Source organism: Siniperca chuatsi, linkage group LG6 (genome assembly GCF_020085105.1).
Source record: "Siniperca chuatsi isolate FFG_IHB_CAS linkage group LG6, ASM2008510v1, whole genome shotgun sequence".
In the NCBI taxonomy this organism is placed as follows: Eukaryota; Metazoa; Chordata; class Actinopteri; order Centrarchiformes; family Sinipercidae; genus Siniperca; species Siniperca chuatsi.
In genome coordinates, this window is record NC_058047.1 from 30,817,826 (window position 1) to 30,836,102 (window position 18,277).

Genomic DNA, 18,277 nt, shown 5'->3' on the forward strand with positions numbered 1-18,277 from the left:
CTGACTGCTGACCAGGTGAGAGGACAGCTGATGAAACTCCACTCAAACAAGGCTGCAGGCCCCGATGGCATTAGCCCCGGGGTGCTAAAAGCCTGTGCCCCCCAGCTATGTGGAGTCCTTCAACCTGAGTCTTCAAAGGGTCCCTGTTCTGTGGAAGACATCTTGCCTCATCCCTGTGCCGAAGACGCCACGTCCCAGTGGCTCCAAGGACTACAGACCAGTGGCACTGACCTCCCACATAATGAAGACCCTGGAGAGACTATAGCTGGAACAGCTGCGGCCCATGGTCTGACCCCTCCTGGACCCCCTTCAGTTCGTCTTCCAGACCCGGCTGGGAGTTGAGGACGCCATCATCTTCCTGCTTAACCGCATCCACACCCACCTGGACAAGCCGGCAAGCACGGTGAGGATCATGTTTTTTGACTTCTCCAGTGCTTTCAACACCATCTGGCCAGCCCTGCTGGGTGAGAAGCTGGCAGTGATGCAGGTGGATGCCCCCCTTGTGTCCTGGATTGTGGACTACCTGACTGGCAGAACACAGTACGTGCGCCTGCAGCACTGTGTGTCGGACAGCGTGGTCAGCAACACTGGGACCCCTCAGGGGACTGTCCTCTCTCCCTTCCTCTTCACCATCTACACCACGGACTTCAGCTACCACAGAGTCCTGCGACCTTCAGAAGATTTCTGATGACTCTGCTGTGGTGGGATGTATCAGCAGTGGTGAGCAGCTTGAGTACAGGGCTGTGGTGTGGAACTTTGTCTCATGGTGTGAGCAGAACCATCTGCAGCTCAATGCGACAAAGTCAAAGGAGCTGGTTGTAGATCTACGAAGGGCCAAGGCACCAGTGACCCTGGTTTCCAGGGGGTCAGTGTGGACATTGTAGAGGATTACAAGTACCTGGGAGTACACGTGGACAATAAACTGGACTGGGCTAAGAACACTCAAGCTCTTTACAGGAAGGGCCAGAGCGCCTCTATTTTCTGAGGAGGCTGAGGTCCTTCAACATCTGCTGAACAATGCTGCGGATGTTTTATGAGTCTGTGGTGGCCAGTGCTATCCTGTATGCTGTTGCATGCTGGGGCAGCAGGTTGAGGGCAGCGGGCACTAACAGACTCAACAAACTGATCTGTAAGGCCAGTGACATGGTGGGGGTGGAGCTGGACTCTCTGTCGGTGGTGTCAGAGAGGAGGATGCTAGCCAAACTACATGCCATCTTGGACAGTGTCTCCCACCCACTCCATGACGTGCTGGTCAAGCAAAGGAGTACCTTCAGCGGAAGACTCATCCCACCAAAATGCACCACAGAGCGCCACAGGAAGTCATTCCTGCCTGTGGCCATCAAACTCTTTAACTCCTCCCTCTAAGTGTTAGTCTGTATGACCCTAAGTCACTAAACATCAATCATTACATCTCTGCCATACTTGAAATAATTGTGCAATATTCTGTGTATTACTCCTATGCAATATTTAGTTTTCCTATTTTAGTTTTTCCTATTTATTGATATTGATGTTATTCATAACTCCATTACTGCTCAGCAATATCTTAATAATCTCAATAAGCTACACTTAACTCGACAGTACATGCACCACTACTTATTACATTGTATTATTATACTGTATTATCATCATCAACTGGTAAACCCACTTGGTACTTCACACTTATTTTATTTTATTTTATACTTATACCCACCTGGTACTTAATTTATTTTCTGACCTGTTTTTATAGTGTATTGTATTATATTTTTTGCTAGTACTTTCTCCTGTGTGCACTGACGTAAAGGCGAGCTGCTGTAACAAAGAGTTTCCCTTCGGGGATCAATAAAATATTTCTGATTCTGATTCTGATATTCAGTAAGGCTCAGCTCTGATGGCTATGGCAGAAGTAATGGATACTAGCTCATACAGTATCTTATTATGTTAAGAGTAAAGGACTTTATAGATATGCCAATCTGTAGGTAAAACACATACCATTCAGTCTAGCAAGGAAATTGGTGATTAAAGTTACATAACGATCTCGCGCAGTGTTTATGCTGACGTCAGGTTCAGTTTACCGTAATTGGGAAACTCTACCTAGTGGTCACACACTTTTCCCCCGGTAGCATAGAGACAAATTATATCGTCACGTTTCTGCCATTCAACAAAAATATAATCGTTAGGGGGTCTAGGACATGAAATCTGATAAGATTTTTTTCTTACCTCAACTTTCAGTGTCACTTGAAGTCAATATGTCTGAAGAGCAGTTTCCACCAATCCACTTTTTTCTCAGCTTTCAGACAATGATATCTTTTTACAACATTGCCACCCACTGGATATAATTGGCACTACACACTCTAATCAATGAGGGTAATAAGGACAAACAGCCAAAGATGGGTTTTGCAAAAAAAAAAAAAGGCCGACCTTGTGGTTACAATGCAAAGGGTTAAGAGTGACACTGTGCTCATTTAAGCACAAGGGACAGCAGTGTAACGTCATTGATTATCGTAGAAAAGGTTTCAGTCGTAGTCATCTGGACACTGTTTTCAGAATTAAGACGTTTTGGCTTTCTCATTCTCAGTTTTTTCACAATTGAGAATGAGAAAGCCGAAACGTCTTGATTCTGAAATCAGTGTCCAGATGACTACGACTGAAACCCTTTCTACGATAGAACACTCCTGGACGAATGAGGGACTACACCGTCATTGATTATTTAAATCTCCCGACACATCGTCAGGATCTAATGATAATTAATGTTCTATCTTCTACACATCCAAAAGGTCACACACACACAGTCTAGGTTCATACAGTAAAACAGTTTGGAGTAAAGCAGCCGTCGTCCTGATAAATCTTGAGCTCCATCAAATTATTTTAGAAGTCTGGAGCCCTGCTGCTTGAATGTAAAATGGCGTCAAGCAAAAGAATGGGTGTATGTTTCTTTGTTCTGCCTCCATATGTCTTGGATGCATGAGCATGAACAAGGTGTTAGAAACAAAGAAGCATGTGAAGCCGGAGCTTTAAAGTTACTTTCTGCAGTGTGGTTGTGACCAAATCGAAGTATATGTGTGTGATCTGTAAGCTACAATGCCAAGTTAAGAGTTAGTTAGTATGCAAACCTCTGTGTCTGTGTGAACATCACTAACATCAACTTAGGTAATTTGGTAGCCACATGCTAACAGTGAAAACACATCACAATAATAAAACTCAATAAACACATCAGTACATCATTAAAACTAAACAGTCCTGTGCTTAGCCAAGTATACTGTTAACAATTCGGTGTTAACTTGTTTTGTGCTCCTGTTAGCCCAAGCCAACAAGCAAGAAACCTTGGTGTGGTCTGTGACTCAGATCTGAACTTTAAGGCTTATGTGGGGTTTGTCAATAAAATGCTTATATATCGCGCAGGCTGGACTACTGTAATGCTCTCCTATCTGGTCTACCCAAAAAAGTTATAAATCAGCTACAGCTGATTCAGAACTCTGCAGCCCGAATGCTTACCAATACCAGTAACCGAGACCGCCAAACAGAAAGAAAATGGCGACGATGAAGAAACAATGGCACGTAAAGCTAACGTAACAACAAATCAAAACACACTGCTAGAGGGTCTGTCATTATTTTCTAAAGAGTTAAAAGACTTTAAACAGGATATGAAACGGGATCTTGGTGAATTTAAAAACGATGTCAAGAATACAATGAAAACATTTTTAAAACAATCCTACCATGAGGTGGGGCCTAGAGCAAACAGATTACTAGCAAAAAGACTGCAAAAACAACAGGCGAATAGGACAATTTATAAGATAAGGGATACACTCACAAATCAGATAACCTATGAACCCAAAGAGATCTTCAGCAACTTATGGAAGTTTGCATAGCCAGCCTCAGTCTGCTGACGTTGACCAAACGAGAGCTTTTCTAGAGACACTGGACTTACCAGCAATTGGGAAAAACACAGAATGACCTTCTGACTTCACCCATTACAAAAACAGAAATAGAGAAAGCAATAACTAGACTAAAAACGAATAAATCCCCTGGCAGTGACTGTCTACCATCTTATACCAACTTATACCACTACTCAAGTCTTCATTTAATTATACACTTAAACATGGTGAACTCCCACCATCCTGGAAGGAAGCTGTAATATCTGTGATTCCTAAGGGAAAGAACAGTGAAATCTGCCCGGTTTACAGAGCTATATCAATACAGAACATAGATTATAAGATGCATACCTTGATTATTGAAAAAAGAAATGAACACTTTATGAATGACATTATAGATAAAGATCAGGCGTTATTAAGGGATGCCAAACCCAAGATAACATAAGGAGAACCCTACATATCACTGATCATGTTAAACACAAAAATATTAGTGCAGCTTTAATAAGTCTTGACGCAGAAAAGGCATTGACAATGTAAACTGGACTTTTCTGTATCAGGTACTTGAGAAATTTGGACTAAATGACAAGGCCATCCAATGTATTAAAACACTTGACCAAAAACCAACTGCAAGGATAAAAATAAATGGCAGTCTGACTGATAGCATAATACTAGAATGGTCTACCAGGCAGGGATGTTGCCTTTCGCTAACCATATTTCCAATTTTTACAGAGCCTCTGGCACAAGCAATTAGGCAGAATAAAGACCTTAAAGGGATAAAGGTAGAGAGAAGAACATATCATTGGGCTTTTTTTTTTTATAAAATAAAGTTTATTATTTTTGCTGATGACATGATCTTTTATTTAGAGGACCCTGATACATGCCTTCCTATCTTAACCAATCAACTTGAGATGTTTGATTTCTTTTCTGGATATGAAGTGAATTTAGCTAAAAAACTGATTTTAATAATGAATTACTACCCATCCAAAACTATACAACAAAAATACAACTTAAATTGGAATCACTGTAGCTAACACTTGAATGCACTTCTACCGTGAATGTCACCACATTAACGGCTTCTAAACCAAAAACGTCACAACAGCACATGTTCAAGCGGGAACCTGACCCAAAATAGTGGACAAATGACACAAAGGCAATAAAGATTACAGGTTTCCCTGATATTTTCCTCAGGTAAATACTGCTAGTTATATATCTCTGTCATAAATGGTAGCTTAGTATGTGTGCATAAACTCTCTAAACCATACTCTTTACTGGTACATTTGTCAGAAGTGACCTACGGAGCCCAGTGATGTAGAAAGCATTGTGAAGAGATACAGAGGTAACGTGTTAGCATGTAATTGTGGGTGGAAAGTATGATATGAAACAAATAGTCGTTAAACATTAGTCAAGTAATTATTTCTAGTAAAAAGACACCTAATAAACATTATCAAAGTAATAGTATAAGTAATAGTATAGTGATGACGGCAGCTACCCACATGTTATCCTCTATGTACACATTAGTTACATCAGACCAGTGACACTTATCATAATGAGGCAGAAATATACCTGGAATAGACTTTATCGTGTACTTACTGCTCAGTATTTTACTTGTCAGACAATTTATTAACACACACATACACACACACAAAATTAACCATATTTTTGTTTTAAAATGTTTATCAAAGCTGCAGATTATGTTTGATATTCTTGCAAAATGCTGTGGAGAATATTGTATAACTTGTATTGTGATCTGTCAACACCATAATAAAGTTTGACTATGAAACAGAGAAATGTCTTGTGTTGCTTACAGTCACTATTTACTACATGTAGTAAAGGATTACTAGCAAAACTCTTTCACATTTTCATAGTCAGGATGTTAAATGGACCAGGTGTTTTGACACATCGACAAATAGGTTTCTCATAAAACCTTTGTGAAATAACATATTTCTCTAATACCACAGGACCCTTACTACTACATTTTAAAATGACCAAAAAATAAGCACTTTATTCATAGCCAATGCAATGAAAATATAAATTGTGTATATATAATGCACAAAGTAGCAAAGCCATAACTAATGTAAAAAGTCCAGATCATGTCCTCCATCGGGGTAAAGGGTTTCTTGTATACTGAAGCTGTGTCAGCTGGTACTGGAGTTCTCAGGTCGGAGTCGTCATCCTGTCATGTCCTTTGGATATAGAGACTTCCTGATGCTGCTGGATGCTGTGTTGTCATCAGGCCTTTGCTAGACTGAAGCACGACACCTGCTCAGCAATAACTTCCTCTTCTGATGGTTTCTCAGAGAGTAGAGTCTGGTGGGTTCCAGAAACACCTTACAAAAACAAGCTTTATCAGGTCACTAACATAACCTGTAAAACATAGCAGATTCAGTGTTACTTGTACATTATACCGTCATGATGTTTTATCAGTGCCAACCATGTACAACTACAGATAAATTTGATCTTGAATGAAGGAGAAGCATGTAGGTGTGTGTTGATCACAGTACTAATGTCAAGGTGATTACAGTATGACCAGTGGAAACCAAAATGACAGAACATGTGTGAAGTGACCCGCCTGCCTGTAACTGTGTAATTCTTGAATCTAGCTTGTTATAGCATACCATGTGATATTTAAATATTTTTCTTCTTTAATTCGCTTTCTATAAGGATGATTTCAACTTCAATGTGAATATATTGTCAAACTATTACTTCATATCTATGTGCCGTTACAATGAAAAAAAGTATCAAGAGAATTTGAAGCAATATTTAACATTTGGATACCTACAAACTTTATATTTTACCTGTAACATTACAGATAGCAAAACCATGTGTGCAAAGTTGAATTATTGCCCATTATAAACAAAAATGTAAAAGGAAATAATAAAACTTTGCAGCTAAACTAACAAACATTCAATTTCACTAACCTCTACTTCTAACATGTTCTTGGAAAGTTGAGTGCCAACAGATCTTCGGTCTAGCAGCCAATACTCCGGGAAGGTCTGGCCTGGGAACAAGGCCTAATGGATCCATAAAAATAAATGTTAGGAAATGCGTCAGGTTGGAGATAGGGTGGTAATATTTCCTGTCACTACAATCAGCAAAATGTATCTTCACAAAGTTACATACATGCCTACCTAAAACTGTCAAGAACGCACAAATGGTGAAGTCCTTGCTCTACAATACTGCTAACAAAACTTAACGTTACAGTTACCAACATAAGTTTGTTTACACTGTCTTTCCCTCCCAGACAGCTCAGCTGCCAGCTGTTGCTAGTGATGCACTCTCAATATCTGGTCAACATCTTGGTCCGAGACTTACAATATTACAAACCAAATAAAATCGTAGGCGACACTATCAAACTGTTTGCTTTGGAGTCACATTACAGTTACAGCACTAACTAGCTCAGTGGGGTAGGGCTATAAAGAGGCTAGCTAGTGGCACCACAGCCAGCTAACCCTTAGCCAAACGAAATTATCAACTCAGTTAGTAATCTACGTTATTAAAATGTTTTTTACTCACCGTTTCAAAGCTCAGGGAAGGGTCCCTGATCATTGGAATGGATCCTTTCTTCGATATTAATTTGGATAGTCCTCCAGCGTCGTATAGCCCCTGATTCTGTTATGCACTCCGGTGTAAAATGTGCTGTATACATCCAAAAAGATAGGTCGAGGCAAGTGTCCAAAAATAAAATCCATCCACTTGTCTGCAACATTTTACTCTTTTGGAAAGCTATGCAGTGATTTGCTTGATACACTGCAGCCAGGAATAATGCACTTTTTGTGGCTGGTTTTCAACAACGTGTCTACTCTCTCACTTCGCAGTTCGCACTAGAAATAGTAGTTACCTGGATGTAACTCCAGTACAATGCGTAAAGTATATGAGGAGCCCTTTAACGGGTTTCGCTATTGGTTTACCCTCCACTCACCGCCCAATCGGTATTAGGGACCCAGAGTCCTCCCCCAATATAACCCCTGTGCCCACGCAGCTCGTCTCCCTTTGGAAACACAGCCACCAGGAACTGGGGCCAGTGGGCTTGTAGTTAGAGGGCTCCACACGTACTCATAGAACTGGAGTTACATCCAGGTAACTACCATTTCTATTTCGTACGTGCTTCGCCTTCTAGCGGGCTTCGCTATTGGTTAACACCAGAGGCGAAGGGATAAGATGTACCCCCAATTGGGGGTAATCATCTGGACACTGTTTTCAGAATCAAGACGTTTCGGCTCCCATCCGGAAGTTATTCTCAATAGTGAAAAATGGACCGGGAACTCAGAAATTTAAGCTACTCTGTGTTACTTAAGCCCTGCCCTCAGGAAGGAGTCTTCCGGAGTATCTGCTGATTACTCTGCCTAGTTTCACCTGAAACTGACCTAATTGTTTCCATGATGGCCCAGTAATCAGGCCTATTGTTATCTGGCTGCACCTCCCTCATCACCGGTAAGTACCTGATTAGCATATGATTGGCGTGACCAAGGTGCTAATACACTGTGGTTAACATTGGGCAGACCTCAGACCACCATTTCTGTTCAAAGAGGGGTTTTCTTTTTTCACAAAAATGGCTTCTTTGATACCACTTTCAAACCAACTCTTCTCTCTACTTAGAATCTTCACCTCACTGTCTTCAAATGTGTGGTTTGTAGCTTTTAGATGCAAATGCACGGCGCTCTGCAATCCTGAGTTAGCGTGTCGTCTGTGCTGATAAAGTCTTTTGTGAAGTGGCTGTTTAGTCTCACCTATGTACCGTTCTTTGCAGTTTTCCTCAATGCATTGGATTGAGTAAACTACATTGCTCTGTTTTTGTGTGGGCATCTTGTCCTTAGGATGAACGAGTTTCTGTCTTAAAGTGTTGCCTGGTTTAAAAAAAAACAGGAACATCGTGCTGTCTAAAGATCCTTTGTAGTTTTTCAGACAGTCCAGATACATAAGGGATGGAGACACCGTTCCCTCCTTCCTGAGGGCAGGGCTTAAGTAACACAGAGTAGCTTAAATGTCTGAGTTCCCGGTCCATTTTTCACTATTGAGAATGACTTCCGGATGGGAGCCGAAATGTTATGAAGGTAAATCTCTCTGTATTTGGCAGTATACCAGGGTTTTTTGTTTTGTTTTTTTTAAATCTGGTGTCTGTGGTGACATTCCTGTGCTGGCCAGTAATGATGTGTTTCACGCCAACCAGCAATGACTGGTTTGCCAGAGCGGAAGCGGGGAGCAACCCAGAGCCATGTAGAGAGCTCTGCGATCCACCATTGCTGTAAAAAAAATAAAATAAAATAAAAGGTCCACTAGAGAGATTTGAGATTTTTGAGAATTGTTTATTTTGTTTATTATGATTGTATAGTTAACACATTGTATGTGTTAATATGGTTTGGCAACGTTGTATTGTATGCAGTCATGCTAACAATGCCACTTGAATTATAATGGAATAGAGATGACGCAACTCTCTCTACATGGATCTGGAGCAACCGTAGCAATGCAGTAGGCTACAGCAACTAGGAGAAAAACCCAAGAAGCAACCAAGAAAAGTTTCTGATGCTCCAAATAAAAATAGAAACTCAGCGTTCAGAGGAAGCATTACTGTCCAAAAAAGAAAGCAATTGATGGCGAGGACAAACACAGATAACCATTGGTGTAGCTTTAGTTTTTCCTTGTTGGGGAGTGCTGAGAGAAGGGATTGAGGGCAGAAACCAATTTCATGTTACTGCTCTTGGACAGGTTGGTATTTGTAAAATATTTTGAGTAGGCTATGTAGCTATTACATTTACTATACCTAAATAATGGATTATTGTCTTGGAACTGTGGAAATTTCTCTGTATTTTTTAACTATTTCTGAACACAAATCTGTGTGTGAGCCATATAAAAAGACAAATTTCCATCATCATCTTGTGATGGACAATAAGGTTCTGATTCTGAAATCAATAACAAAATATGGATATTCCAATATGGTAAGTATCTTCATATAACAAGCATATGTAAAATGACATAAAATTACCAAAATATATATCAAAATGTTTAACGCAATGAACTGTGTTCCATTATTATTACCATTACCCAGCTCTGATGCACATAAATACAATCAGGACTGATTTGCTATATGATTTGCTTATATTCTGATTTGCTTAGTACTTCTATTCCTGTGTGCACTGATGTGATAGTGAGCTGCTGTAACATAAGAGTTTCCCCTCAGGGATCAATAAAGTATTTCTGATTCTGATTGTCAAAACCAGCCCAGTTTAAGACTGAACACAGACAAGTCCAAGTCAAGAGTCCATAACCTTAAAAATCACAAAAGATAATACACTGGTTTTAAACATTCAGGAAATCATAAGTGGCGTAGTCTTTTCTGGAGTACTGTAGTGGGCAGTTCATTGAAACTTTTTGATCATGTAGCAATGCTTCAAAATTAAATCTGGTAATTTTCCTGCAAACTAAGGCAACTATACTGCTATCAGCTGTCTACAACACTGAAAGTTACAACAACTCCAAAACACAAATGACTCATTACCTTCCCTAATTGGTTGGACTTTATGTCAATTTGTTTAGACTGAGCCACCAGAGTGTAAATGCCTAAAATGCTTATGTCACACATTTATCTATCAAACAAAAACACTTGAGTGTTTACTGTAACCATATCACAACTTCTGCTGAATCCTTGATTGTCTTAAAGAGGACCTATTATGCTCATTTCCAGCTCTATATTTGTATTCTGGGATTCCACTAGTAGCTTGGCATAAGTCACAAATCCTTATTTATCTTGCCCTTTATGCAGACCCTCAGTTCATCCTCTGTCTGAAACAAGCCGTTTTAGCGCCTGTCTCTTTATTTACTCTTTTCTCCACAAATTACAAATAGTTACAGTAACATTTTTGCACAAGTGTAAAGCTGCAATAATTGGGGTTTTTTGCCACTTGGGGCAGCTGTAAACACAACATTGACATACTGTCAGCTTATAAAGTTGATATGGCGAACATGTTAGCAAGCAGTTGCCCATTTACATCCAACAGACAACTTTGTATCCACCATGTTTATCAGAGCAGCTTTTTTGCAGGCCATAAAACCGTAACAGTACTTGCAGTACTAGCTTTCATCTTTCTTTGTATTTTCTACTTACTATGTTTATTGTTATGCACCAATATACCAAGGTAAATTCCTTGTATGTGAAAACCTACTTGTCAATAAACCTGATTCCGATATGAAATGCTGATGCCGCTTTAAAATCTTGCTTATGGTTACAAATTGCTCGATGTCCCAAATATTATTAGTCCTATGCATATAAGGTCTGCAAACACATCAGGGCTGAATTCTGTAAAATAGGCACACAGCCCTTTTAAGTAATAATAGTGTGCAGATAACCAGTTCTAATTGTTACTGTCACTTTTTACTGTTATGAGCATTGCACAGTTTACTCTTTTGGACAGTTTTCAACAATACTGGCAGCAGACACAGACTGACATAACCACAGACCAGAGGTTGACCTTCAGTCCACTGACAATCCACAACTGCAGTAAGAACAATTAAGATCCACAAGCTGCAGCCACCTTGTATGAAACAAACACACCTCTCCAGCTCTGTGTGAAGTAACACTGACACCATCAGCCACTTTATAGAAAACAAACAGTGCAACTGCCACTACCTACCTTCCCCAATGTAATGTCAGGGAGTCCAGACTTTTTTAAGAACAAGGCAGCTTCTGTTGGTCCTACTCTTCCTGTATTCCCAGGATCCACCTTGGAGCAAACACACACATCACAGTGCATTGTGTCATATTTAAATCTTTAATTTTTCCATTTCATGATGAACTCTCTCTGAAACATGTGAACTGTCTTTCACACGTGTTTTGCATAACTTAGGGTTACAGTTTAGAAGCAATATACTGTGAGTTATCATCTTACCTGTCTGTAAAAGCTCTCATATACAGGGTTCCCACTTGACAACTGCGGCAGAAAGAGAATATTATTGCGCTATAAATCAACCCCATGCACTTCTCTCTACTATTTCAGCCAGCTGAAATAAGCGCTGTTGTATTTGTACTGACTCAAAAAGCCGAGAATAGTGCTCAGTCTCAGGGTTTGCTGAAAGAGCTCCCAAGCCATGCTGCTCACAATCAATAACAAAAGATATCACAAACCAATTGCATTGCCATATTTTATCACTGTTGCGCAACCGCAGCAGGCAAAAGACAATCGCTACCGTGGGTGCTCGTCAGCCTTAACGTTAACTTGGCCATCAGTGAGCCAGCTCACATCATCATCATCATCATTAATCAAAGCTTAGCCCAGGTTAGCAGAGTTTAGCCTGCTGTCTTGCCTTACGAGCATGTGTTTTTCCATCCTCACACTACTTGACATCAAGGCTAGGCTAGCTAGTGTTTGCTAGCTTAAAGACCGAACGTTATCCTAGTTTCTGATGCTTTGTTACACATACGTGCGCAGGCCAGCCCGGGTCTAACATCGTATACACTGTCCATGGTGCTCATTATCTTTCCCTTTATAATTAGGTTAGTAAGTTCATTGTATTTTATGTCGTAGGTAAATAGCTACACGGCTAGCTAGTACCAGCTGAGGCTAACAAGCCCGCTACCTAACGGTACTGCAATAGGCCTTATTTAGCCAGCTGACTGCCAAATTTCTAGCTGCATTGCAAAGCGAGCTCATGTTTTGTTCAAAGTAAAATGAAAATACAATGCGATGAATGACACATACTGTGTTATGCTATTAATATCTTAGCCTTAAATTGAAGTGTAGAGTCGTAAATTGATGCATCTTTACCTGGGTGAGAGATATGTGAGCTGCCATCTTCCCCGTTGCTGCGGGAACGCACCCACTCTGCCCCCCCTCTGCCCCCCCTCTGCACGGCGACCCCGAACACTCCCCTCCGTTTAACAGCCTACATGCTCTACTAAACAAAACAACACGTTTTGCTTTTGTTGTTCGGCATCAATATTTTCAAAGCAAATAATTACATCTTAAATTGGTTTACCTTTCGGTCAGTCATGTTGTGTTGGAACCACATTGCAGTTTATGTCGGTTCGGCTTACTAATCGTGATGCTCGGCGCCGGTATGTGGTAGCTACAAACCAAAACCCCTGCAGAAATCGTGTTTCAAAATTTAGTAAAAAATAAATCAAAACAGCTCAATAAAAACACGCGTTCCAAGAGTTGCCAATGAAGGAAAGCCTTCGTTTGTAGAATTAACTTTGTTTATTCGTCACTTTGTTCGCATGACTCAGCTGCTGTGAAGCTATGTGATGTGTGGAGGCATGATACACTGAGGCACACTTCTTCAGTGAACACGACGCCTTTCACTGCTGGGGCCTGTTGCACAAAAGTAGGATATGGGGATTAAGCCAGGATATCTTGGTGATCCTGGCTCAATTGATCCCTAATCCGGTTGCACTAAAGCTGGATAGGGTGCAGGAGGATATGTTATGGTATAAATTACCATGGAGATTTATTCTGTGGAGCTAGCCTGCTCCAGACCAGGCTAAATTCCAGGATCTATTTAATCTCATCCCTAATGTCAGTCAGCAGTCGCCACAAATGGAAACCAATAGTTATTTCACTGCTCACTATACATTGTTATCACATATAACTAGACCCACTGTCATTATTTAAACGTTTGTGATCATTAATTTCAATCATTTTGGATAAATAATGATTTTTAGATGATGTTGCTATCATTAGATAATTTACAGTTTCCAATAGACTATAAGGCTATATATAAAATGATAGAATATTAGGGCCACAGAGGGAAAAAAAAACACAAGTCATAATATTGTAACCAGTTGTTTTAAAGGAGGACAGTTGTTAAAATGACAGATGTGGGGCATTTCGTGAAATTGTACTTCAGTATGGTTTCATAAACAAAGACATGCTGATGTGCCAGAATATGAAGTATCACATTGTCATAACTATCAAAACTGTAAAAAGAATGTTGCTTTTCTGCAGAAAGAACCAGCCTCATAAATTTATGACTTTATCCTTTTTCCTCAGTGGGGCCCTAGTACTCAGTCATATAAACAAATACACATTCCATATGAATATAAAAACACAATGTGTAACATTATGTTCCTTTATTGAATAAGGACAAAACAAAGCAGGTAAACTATCAGCTCCTTTCAAACTGAAGTCACAGTGACTCTACAAGATGGAAAGCACAGAATCAAAGCATATTATACAAAATGATACATACACATTCAAAGGTCTGTATATAACACACCCTGCATGTCTGCACACTAAAATAAATGCAGGACAAATCCATACACATCAACTGAACAGACAAATGAATGGATGCAGTAGCCTCCTGCAGCCTTGTATTACACACAGTATACCGCACAAACATCATAAGAGGCCAAATTCGTAAAAAACCAACCCAAAAACCCTATTTCCTCTGCCACAGCAGGACATTTTTACCTAAATTGAAAGCACACATACTAACTAAAATAATTCAACACATATTGGTCCCTCAGCAGCCGACCACTGTCGTCATCAGGAAGATTGCCGGATTGTCCCAGTCCATGGCTGGTGGCACTCTGGGGGCCCTCTCCTTCCTCAGGCAGGCCACATTGTGGAGGACAGCACAAGCCACAGTAATATCACATGCCCTAACAGGGTTGACCCTTAATTTGTGAAGGCAGTGAAAGCGTGCCTTCAGGAGGCCAAAGGTCATTTCAACTTTGGCCCTGGTCCTGGCATGGGCATGGTTGTAGGCCTGCTGTGCTTCCTGGGGTCTGTGAAAGGTGTCAGGAGAAAAGGCTGGCAGCCATACCCCCTGTCTCCCAGCAACACACCAGAGAATTCACCTGTCAACACAAAATCTCATCATTACTACCTCATAAACACAGTGATATTCTTGACACAGCCATGATTGTTATAAATAGGGGTTGTGTGGCTTACCTTGTGATAGGCACTGATAGATTTCAGAGGCCCGAAAGATTCTGGAGTCATGGACTGAGCCAGGCCATTTTGCCACAACATTGCTGATCACACAGTCAGCATTGCAGACCATCTGAAATCATAAGATGAGGAATATTACACCAATCAGTGCACATCATTGGCAATGCAGAGTGTTCACCAATGGACAATATCAAAAGTTATGTTCACCTGAACATTAATGCTGTGAAAGGATTTCCTATTCACAAAATCGGCCTCATGGGCACCTGAGGGGCTTTTATCCTTATGTGTGTGCAGTCCACTGCACCAATGACATTGGGGAAACCTGTCACACAAAGTAATGAGTATCCTACTATGTGTTAACAGTTGTCCTGTAATTTGTAGATCCTCTTACCTGCAATCCTATAGAACTCCTCTTTCATGTCACAGAGTCTTCTGTGGCCAGGAAGGAGATGAAGACATCTGCTAATGCTTTGATAGCCAGACACACACTCCTTATTGTGCGGCAAATTGTGGCCTTGTTCAGCTGTTCTGCATCCCCACTGAGTACAGGAAGGCTCCACTAGCAAAAAGCGCAAGGCCACACAAACCATTTGCTCCACACTCAGTGCATGGCTCCGTGCAGTGCGGTGCTTAATCCTGGGACCCAGTAGTCTGCATAGATACCTGATGCCATCTGCAGAAAACCTGTATCTTTCATATAGATGGTCATCAGGGAAGGCCAGTGGGTCCAACCGGTCCCTGAAGACCCTTTCTCGCCTGAAGGCTCTCCTCAGCACAAGTGCTTCTTCATCCACCACATCTCGCAAGAATGGGCATGCCATTGTCAGAGCAGAAAGGAACACACAATTTTGGGCCTTCATATAGGCTAGTGGCCACACCTGGTGCTGGGGGTGGGCAAAAGAGGCCGGTGCCTTATAACGATGACTTGGTTGTACTGATTGCTGTGAAAATAAAATATACCTTAGAAAGATGCCACCGTCCTGTGTGCTCACAATAAGAGCTCATATGTCATGGCTCACTTGACTTTACGAGAATATACCTAATTTTTATTTTGAGCTGTGTCATCTTCTTGGAGCTGGGGAGGAAAGAAAATAATGATTAATACATTTGTGTTACAGTTAGCATACAGTGTACATTGAAGGCATATCTCACCTCCCTCTCAAGTTTTTTTATTTCAAGGTCCAGTTTCCTAATTGTCCTCTTTTTTATTTCGGACTCCAGTGCAAGATTTTCTATCTTTTTCTTCTTGTACTGAATGTCTATGTCTGCCAGTTCTATTTGGCGCCGGAGGTGGTTGCCATACAACTTTCTGATAGCTTGTGAGCTCTGTGAACACAATACAATTAGCGCAGCTGGAATTTGGCAGGATGTGGTGTCCTTTTATTAATACGCACTATGTTGCCAGGCTGGTTTTCCCACTGTATAGCATCTGGGTCCTGTAAAAGAAATTAGATTTTTTGATTTTGATGAGGACTCCTCACCATTGTAGAGTAAATAGTACTTTCACAGTCTTAACATGATACCTCATGCCTTCTGGAATCCACAGAGATGGTCTCCTCCTCATCATCGTCTCCATCATGTGCTGTTGCTGCTGCACTGGGGCTTTCACCCTATCACATTTAATCGGATTCATATTGAAGCTAGTAGACAAGACATGCCAGGCCTACAGTATGCCTTTGATGGAGTACTCACTGGATCAGCATCGTCTGGTGCTTGTGCTGGTGGCTCTAACAGGAACACAGTGCTTCCAGACACTGCAAGGCAATAGGTAAACCAAAGTCAGACAGTCCAAATTGATTCAATATGAATGTGGTTGTATTCCATGTAGAGATGGAAGGACATACCTTGAATGAAGCGGGTGGCATCTTGGGAGGAACCTATGCTCGTCTCTTTCCCCCCAGGGATCCCCTCTAAGACGGGCCTGCCTTTATTTAGCTCCAAGGCCATGTCCTCTGCTGGGGTAAGGTCAGCCTTTGGTGACCCACCACCCGTGCCTTGTCTGTGGGTATTCTTTTTCACTGCTAAAACAGTACAGACAATGTGTGAGCAGGCACCTTCTGGGTACAATATATATGCTTGTGCTTTGTTAAATATTAGTCAGGGACCATACCATTCTGCAGAATGTTCTTGTATTTGATTTTGACCTGCTGCCATGTCCGTTTTGGCCCGTTCATGTTTAATCTACATCACACGCACACACACATTCTTTATCACAAGAACATTTAATGGAGTCACACTGACAAAAATGACTTGGTATTTTTGTATTGTTTTCAGTAAAAATATATAAAAAAAAAAAAAAAAAAACTAAAGATGTATTTTCTTGATTTTCTAAATGACCTAGCAAAATAAGTATAGGTTTAGACCAAAAATATAAACTTCAAGTAAATGTGTGCTTAAAACAAGCAAAAAATTTAAATATCTGTCAATATAATAAGAAAAATTCTCTTGAAATAAGTTTACTTTTTCCATAAACACTTACTTTTAGAAAAGTTCTCTTGTTTCACTGGCAGAGTTTTTTGCTTATTTTCCTAGGTTATTTTGCTCTAGAAAATATTTAAGATTTTTTTTAGATATTTTTTTGACTGAAAACAAGACAAAAATACTAAGTAAGAAAGACATTTTTGCAGTGCAGTGAGCAACCAACCTTGGGTCCTTTGAAAGGCGCTATATAAATTAAAGTGATTATTATTATAGCTCATCTATGTATTCAAGAAAATTTTATTTATATAGCACTTTTCACAATTGTTTCATTCTGTCAAAGCTGCTTTACATTAATAAAAGCAGGGGAAACACAAAAACCGGTGGACAACATAATAAGCAGAGTACAACGGCTAAGATTAAACCGTACTGAGCGTAGTAACGTAAAATAATAATGTAAGGCTTTAATAATAATATATCATAGCTTTATACAGTGTGATGGAGTTACGTTACACAATTTCACTCATATATGCAGTGCATTTCAATAAAAAATTTAACCGTTTCATAATTACAGTACAACTGCGTTTTTGGAGATGTGAATTAAATATTTGATTTGTAATTGTGATGTTTCAGCGGAGCGGTGAGTGTGTAATTGTGCACTACTTACGCATTCAGGCGGTCTGCAATACTTTGCCACGCTTTTTCTCTTTGCTTTATCACTGTGGCGGTGTTGCCTTTCTTCTTAATTATATCTTTTACCTCCTCGTATGCCTCCATGAGGATTTGTGCTTCCGACGGGGAAAAGTACGCGGCTCTAGTTGCCATGGTAAATCAGTTAATCTGTGATCTGTGGCGGGGTCTATTTGAGTGAGCCGTGAGCGCGCACCTATCCAGGATTGGTTTCACCTGGCTTAATGAATCCGTGTCTGCTCATCCTGGCTTGGTCTTTGTGCAACCAATTAAGCCTGGACGCACATGTTTTGGCTTTATTGAGCTCAGCTGAGTCATTTATCCCGGATGTCTTAATTCTACTTTTGTGCAACAGGACACTGGTCTCCATCAGTCAAACTAACCGGAGAAGTGTACCTGGCAGTGCACGCTCGCATGCTGACCTCTCATGATAAAACA

General features: G+C 40.6%; 2 protein-coding genes and 1 pseudogene across 18 annotated transcripts in view; all 3 read right to left on the reverse strand.

Annotated features, from left to right (window-relative positions):
• The window catches only part of eps15l1a (epidermal growth factor receptor pathway substrate 15-like 1a), a 72,604-nt gene extending 59,478 nt beyond the window's left edge, over nucleotides 1-13,126 (reverse strand). For 5 of the 15 annotated variants that reach the window (XM_044198443.1, XM_044198441.1, XM_044198446.1 and 2 more), the window contains exons 1-3: nucleotides 12,816-13,125; nucleotides 11,729-11,770; nucleotides 11,474-11,563 (exon numbers count right to left, since the gene is read on the reverse strand). In XM_044198443.1, coding sequence (XP_044054378.1) covers nucleotides 11,474-11,563; nucleotides 11,729-11,770; nucleotides 12,816-12,848 — 165 coding nt within the window. In that variant the 5' untranslated portion in view covers nucleotides 12,849-13,125. Of the gene's footprint in view, nucleotides 1-11,473; nucleotides 11,564-11,728; nucleotides 11,771-12,604; nucleotides 12,697-12,815 lie in introns of those variants that run through there. The other 10 variants (XM_044198439.1, XM_044198436.1, XM_044198445.1 and 7 more) reach the window with 5 other exon arrangements.
• Nucleotides 13,127-14,300: 1,174 nt separating this feature from the next.
• On the reverse strand, nucleotides 14,301-15,621 carry LOC122877922 (annotated as a pseudogene).
• LOC122877217 lies at nucleotides 15,618-18,162 on the reverse strand. Of its 3 annotated transcripts, XM_044198460.1 has the most exons (9): nucleotides 17,817-18,162; nucleotides 16,842-16,912; nucleotides 16,576-16,752; nucleotides 16,424-16,485; nucleotides 16,255-16,341; nucleotides 16,126-16,167; nucleotides 15,884-16,057; nucleotides 15,771-15,806; nucleotides 15,618-15,672 (listed from the first exon to the last, which is right to left on the reverse strand). In XM_044198460.1, exons 1-8 carry the CDS (start codon nucleotides 17,972-17,974, stop codon nucleotides 15,771-15,773), a joined length of 807 nt encoding a protein of 268 aa, XP_044054395.1. In that variant the 5' UTR covers nucleotides 17,975-18,162; the 3' UTR covers nucleotides 15,618-15,672. The 3 variants fall into 3 exon arrangements, with proteins under 3 accessions (XP_044054395.1, XP_044054396.1, XP_044054394.1); XM_044198461.1 differs by lacking the exon at nucleotides 15,884-16,057 and having other exon boundaries at nucleotides 15,619-15,672; XM_044198459.1 differs by lacking the exons at nucleotides 15,618-15,672; nucleotides 15,771-15,806 and having other exon boundaries at nucleotides 15,826-16,057.
• Nucleotides 18,163-18,277: the final 115 nt, after the last annotated feature.

Bases quoted from the DNA above. Each gene is read 5' to 3' on its own strand.
- LOC122877217 (XM_044198459.1), bottom strand. From the start codon at position 17,974: ATGGCAACTAGAGCCGCGTACTTTTCCCCGTCGGAAGCACAAATCCTC. The intron at 16,486-16,575 runs GTATGTCCTTCC...ATTGCCTTGCAG, and splicing joins TGCCACCCGCTTCATTCAAG to TGTCTGGAAGCACTGTGTTC. The intron at 16,058-16,125 runs GTGCGTATTAAT...TTGTGTTCACAG, and splicing joins AAAACCAGCCTGGCAACATA to AGCTCACAAGCTATCAGAAA.